The following is a 6,000-nucleotide window of genomic DNA, read 5'->3' as shown; positions in this document are numbered from 1 at the left end:
TTGTGGTCAGAGAACGGGACGCTCATGTCAACAAGTTTGGAGCTGAGCATTTGGGGTGATATGATGACAAGACATCAGCAAATTACTGGCAATGAGGGGTGGAGGAGGCCTAATGGCTCACTGGATTGGAAGCCACTCTCACCATAAATGGCAGACCATTCAAGGAGTAGAATTTCCTAATAGTCCTTGCTCCAACATCTGCTGCCTCCAAATACTGAGTTACTATAGTGCAGGGCACTCAGGGAGAAAGGACACCATTTTTTAGTGCTTTCTTAGGGAACAATACACAAGGAAAACAATGTTGTCATTCTAAACTTTCAGAACTCCCTTGCCTAGATACTCCATGCACAATTTTTCATCCCCGCAACATTCTTAAATGCAAAGAAGAAGAATAAAAAGAACAGATAGTAAGATCTATGGAACAGAAAGTTTGTGTTTTATTAAAATAGGTTTCCAGAAGTTAATTGACTCTCATTTGTCTTTTTCAAGCTTAGAAAGAGCCAGCCAAGAGGCCTCTTGCGCTAGGAGGCAGGCCAGGACTCACAGAGCCTAATGCTGCTTCTTGATCCATAATTCTTCCCGCTGGTGGCCAAGCCCTTTTCCAAAAAATCCAGAAAGGCCGAGCAGAGAACAGTGCAGGGTCAGGACAGTTGCTTGCACAGGAAAGTTTCCTGACCCCGGAGGCCTGGGGCTGACTCCACCACCAGGTTGCTGAGAAACTGGGGCTGCCATACGGTCACTCAGGAGGACTCAGACCCTCCCACGGGGCTGCTCATGGGACTCCTGCTCCTGGGCGGGCTGAGGCCCAGGGTGGACAGGCCTACCAGACAGCAGACAATCAGCCAGATCATGTCAAAATATGTCCGCATCTCCTTCCTTCCGTTGAGTCTCATCCTCAAATGTGAAAGAGCCATGCCACTTGGATCTCCGATTTCTGCCCCAACACAAGCTCAAGAACATCCAGGGGCCTCTTCTTGAGGTTCATTTGGCAGCAGGGCACCAAGGAGAATCAAGAAAACTTCTGCAAGGGATCTGTCATCATTTCTTTTCAACAACATTTATAGTGCGGTGTTGTGGGCTAAACACTAAACCCATTAGAAAATAGAGCAAATAAAAACAGTCATCTTTGATTTGAACTGGATAAGGACAACTGGATTACAAAAAAAATTGAAGCAAGGTTTTAAAAAATTGACATACTTAAATATTACAGTACTACTACTGCAAACACAAAGGGATAGTCAAGTGCTTTACAAATGAGACAGTGCCTTTAGGCAAAATGCAAATTTGTAATGGGACTTTCAAGGCCCAGAGAGGAGTAATTCTCTCAAGGCAGGGGTGCTTCTAGAGAAGGGGGCTGATGATCCTCAGGGCCTTTTGCTAACTGTTGGACAGTCACAGATAAGCCCCCCTTCACACATATCTGAAGACCAAGGAGCATCTTGGAAATACGAAAGTACACTCATAGGTTTTCACTATTAATACATAGACATATCAACCCACAGGGTTATCATCACCTACATAGCACGAACGGGAGCCACGATTGGTCTTAGCAGGATTTAACAACATAATAAATATTTTTTAAATCACTTCAGGACAATGATTATGCTACCTGGAGATATTCAATATGTACTTCAAGTACTCAACCAGACAGAGTCCAACTTTTGCGCAGTGAATTTATACCATCACGCTTTGGCATCACCTCCTCTCATTCAGGAAAATTCCAACAAGGCTTTATTTTGTCACCGATATCCAGATTCTAACAGTTACCATACTGTACCCTGTCCTAGGACTCAGTCTGTTTTCAAGGCACTTACAAAGTTTATCAATGAGAAAAACATTCTATATAGAAAACAGTAACAACTGTATTTTTCTATTTCATTCACCAAGGCCAAGTGTGGTTCAGATACCAACTAGAAGGAAATTCTTTCTTTCATTGCTCCCATTAAACAAATCCATCAAGACTGTATCTGAGATTAGCATGGATTCAGGATCTGGGCAATATTGGGTCCCATAATGTCCTGGCTACAGAAGGTAGATCTGAAAAATTTTAAGGGGAATAAAAAGGATATTAATATGACTCTAGGAGGTAAAAGAGACATGGTTGATCTAGTTTAATGAGTATTATTTTATGAACACTTTTGCAAATATAATGTTGATTTCTTACATAAGTTTTCTTTGCAAGACTTCAAGATGTACAAATTTTTATACTAGTTGCAAATTTCAAATTAAGTTTTTAAATACTATTAAAAATTTAGACTCTGTTTGAAAATACAAGAGAAAAAGTACTACTTACTCGTATCCGTATTTTCCAGATATATCTGTCACCACTTCTGCTCCCAACTTATTCTGAGAACGTCCAAACAAATGTTCCTTCCAAATGAACTCCATATTTGTAACATTTCCAACATTAACGTCTGCATCAATTAATTTTGTATAAGTCATGCCTGGCTTAAGTGTTCCACTGTAAATAGAGAAAAAAAAAAAAAAACGATTCCTAAGGTCACACTGGGTATTCTTGATGCTGAAGTGAAGCCACATCTGTGTGTACCATGAAAAAAGGTAGTTATATCCGCTGGCAGTTGCTTACAAGAGATTTAACCTTTTCGTCCACATCAATCAGCCTCTTGGAATAGCAGGGTTCTGAAGCTTGAAAGGAAGGGTGAGGTAAATGGGAAGCCTGACTAGTTGATGTTGCGGAATGTCTACAGAGGCATTATCTTGATTGGATCTCCACAATGAAAGGTCTTGGACGTGGCTTTATAGTATCAGAAACCAGATTTTACTGACACCCGGAAATGATCAAACTGTCAACGAGGAGCTAAATTCACAGAAAACTCATCTATCTGTTCACAATGGAGAAATGCTTTCTCTTTATTAACTGAAATGTCCTCCGACTCTCTCTCCCTGATAACTTCTTTATCTGGATGAAAAGAACTGTGTAACCAAAGTAGTTATCAAAAGATGTTTTGGTGAGCATGGCAATAAAACAGAGAAATGAGGCATAAAGCATCTCTTTTCCAAGGCAAAATTATACCAGATGAGATTTCCCAATTCCTGCTGTTTCCTTCTTCCATTGTTCATTGATTGTCTAGCTCCTCTCACTGCAAGAAAAGCTCCACCAGAACAGGACCTGTGGCTGTATTCCTAGCAATCAGAACAATTCTTGCCACACAGTGGGCATTTAAATGTTTGTTGAGTGAATGAATGAATGTTGCTATTCCTGGGGACTTATTCCATTCCATATAGAATTAATTGCTTTAATTACCAGAAGGCAACTTTCTTTCAGCTTCTCAGCGGTAATCTCCCTATTGCTCCCTGAACTGCCTTCACTCGGTGAACCTATTGTGTAGACCTTCATAACAGTGTCATTAGAAGCCCACATGACTAAACTATAATCCACAGGGAGGGGCCAGACTCTTGACGCCTGACTGAAAAATAGGAATAGAGAGCATGCAGATGCATTTATCTGACTTCATTTGGAGATGAGACATCTCCTGTGAATCAGAAATGCTGACTTATTCCTAAAACAGGATCAGATGGCTATGCACCAAGATGACAAACAACTTCCTTACATATACGCAAAAGAAATGCAGGGATGTCAAAATATTCTTATACATTTTAAAAACTATTTTATTTATTTATTTGAGAGAGCACATGTGCCAGTGTAAGCACATGGGAGGAGCAGAGGGAAAAAATCTCCAGCAGACTTCCCACTGAGTGTGGAGCCCCAAGTGGGGCTCCATCTCACGACACTGAAATCATGACCTGAGCTGAAACTAAGAGTTGGATGTCCAACTGACTGAGCCTGACTCAGGCACCCCAAAATATTCTTACACATTTTTAGGAGGGTGGGAACTGCCTATTTGTTCCCACCTGCCCCAGGTCGGAGGCCTTTCTGCAAGGCTTAAATTGCCTAGCCTTAGGCAATATCCTGTGGGCCTCAGAGCCACAGGCATGGGATCCATCGATTGTTTTGAACTGCTCTCTGAGAACTAGCTTAATGGAGACATGAAGAACATGTGGAAATGAGATATGCTAGGACAGGGAAGGGTATTGGAACAGAGCAACAGCATGAGTGAAGCCGGGAAGAAAGGGAAGGATGAGATCTAGTCAATGCTGGGTCCTGCAATCAGGGTAATCTAGTTGAGCCAAAGCTGAAAAAGCCAGATGGTGGGAGACCAGGCTGGAAAGGCAGCTGGAGCATATGCATGAACCAGGGTCCAGAGGATCACAGGCTGAACTGTTAGATCAGGCAGGTGCACTGAGGGAAGGTGAGGTGCACAATTGGCCAGAATGATTAATCGAATGCATCCTTCAGCTGACAAAATAATCACAGAAATTTCTTGTTTTTCATGCCTTTGCCTACTCTTTCAAGATGGTGGAAAGCAAAGAAGCAAAAATCGAATCCATTCATTGGTTTGCAAAAAGGCAGCCTCTAATTAGTGTGCATAACGTTAATTCAGAAATGGATTCAGAATTAAACAACACAAGTGGAATCTGATACAAAAATGCTAAGGCCGACCAAAGAAAAGAGAAAAGGGGACTTTAGCCAAAGGTACACAGTGAATGTCTCTGCTGAATTATTCCCACCTTTGACTATTCCAACATGTGTCCTATGTGCATGCTATTCAAACAGCTTATTAGAAATCTGGCTGTTTATATAAATGTTTTATTCCATAAGTAATTGGAACCTAAAACAAAATCCGTATAATGTTAATGGACTGGATTAACAATATCTGTTTATTGCCTGCTTGCTTTATTATCTGGATCTATAATTTTATGCCATCATTTTCTAACCTTTCTGTTTGTAGGTGGAGCCATAAAGAAAATAGAGCCTATGATTTCAATTTTATATCTGGAAAACCAGAAGCGAAAAGTCAAATATGTCATGACAGCCTGTGGCATTCTGCTTTGGGAAAAGATGGAGTTGCTGAATGAGCCAGGCTGCCCGAGTGCCCAGCACTGTGCCACCTGCCACTCTCTAGTCTGGCACTGGCCTACCTGGCCATCACGAACTCTTCCATCTTGCCAGCTGTTCCACCTACACGGAGAAATATGCTCCCCTGAGTGACGTTGTTCCCATCAAGTTTGACAGATAATTTGTGCCTCCAACCTGGAAATGCAAGAAAAAAAATAAGAGAGAGAGAGAGAGAGAATGAGAGAAAATGAGGAGGTGAAAACATGAGAAAAGCATGACCTCCTGGGCACTTTGACGGGAACACAACTTTCAGCCTTGAACAAGGTAGTTTGTGTTCACTAAAAAGTACAACTTTATATAGCTTGTGTGAATTTGGTTTAAAACTATATTTAAAAATACATATAAATGTATGTTTTCATTTTACAAAAGTAAATAGTGTCATGATAGTCTTTAAAGAAAATTCTTTAATTTTTCGAAGCATTTTGATGACTTTTTAAAGTGGAAGTATGTGTTTTCTTTCTTCTACTACATTTGTATTCTGCAGCACACATACTTTGCACAGCCAGGTTTTTATTGGCTCTGGTTTGGCAGCTAATCCAGAATAAATCTAGAAAACCTATCAGGCAAGAGGGCCTGTGCTTTTATAATGAGAGGCAAAGAGAGTTGCCCCTTCCTCTCTCGCTCGCTCTCTCTATGTGCTCAGAATACCCAGTCAGCACAGGCCTGGGATAGCACAAATCCTAACAGAAGAAATCCTTTGCAAGTGGCCAAGTGTCACTTTGAAAAATCTGGAACGAAACAGATCTTTTACTGTGAATTCTGAAATTGTTGTATGTTTAATAACGCATTGAACAAAACCGCAATTCTTCCTAAAATTGTTTGAAAAATGTCTGAAAGGAGAAAAAATCTACCAGAGAGCATTTTCAATTCCTGAGTTAATCGTTGCCAGAGTTCTCCTTCCCTCCTCAGCCTACCTCACTGCCCCCCCTCCGCTGAAACCCCTCTCCCCAGACTCCCCGTGATGGAATTGGTGCTTCATCCCATGAGCTCTCGGGCTCTATCTCATCTGACTTCTTAGCATA

The 6,000-nt window shown here is 41.2% G+C and overlaps 1 protein-coding gene across 1 annotated transcript in view; it reads right to left on the bottom strand.

Annotated features, from left to right (window-relative positions):
* Window positions 1-408: 408 nt before the first annotated feature.
* The window catches only part of PNLIPRP3 (pancreatic lipase related protein 3), a 34,545-nt gene continuing 28,953 nt past the window's right edge, over window positions 409-6,000 (bottom strand). Inside the window, exons 10-12 of the mRNA XM_072738163.1 lie at window positions 5,002-5,113; window positions 2,294-2,461; window positions 409-2,037 (exon numbers count right to left, since the gene is read on the bottom strand). Coding sequence (XP_072594264.1) covers window positions 1,974-2,037; window positions 2,294-2,461; window positions 5,002-5,113 — 344 coding nt within the window. The 3' untranslated portion in view covers window positions 409-1,973. The remainder of the gene's footprint in view (window positions 2,038-2,293; window positions 2,462-5,001; window positions 5,114-6,000) is intronic.

The sequence above is a fragment of the Vulpes vulpes genome, chromosome 15 (genome assembly GCF_048418805.1).
Source record: "Vulpes vulpes isolate BD-2025 chromosome 15, VulVul3, whole genome shotgun sequence".
In the NCBI taxonomy this organism is placed as follows: domain Eukaryota; kingdom Metazoa; phylum Chordata; class Mammalia; order Carnivora; family Canidae; genus Vulpes; species Vulpes vulpes.
Note: the sequence above shows the minus strand (reverse complement) of the source record. Positions and strands in the feature narration are given on the sequence as shown.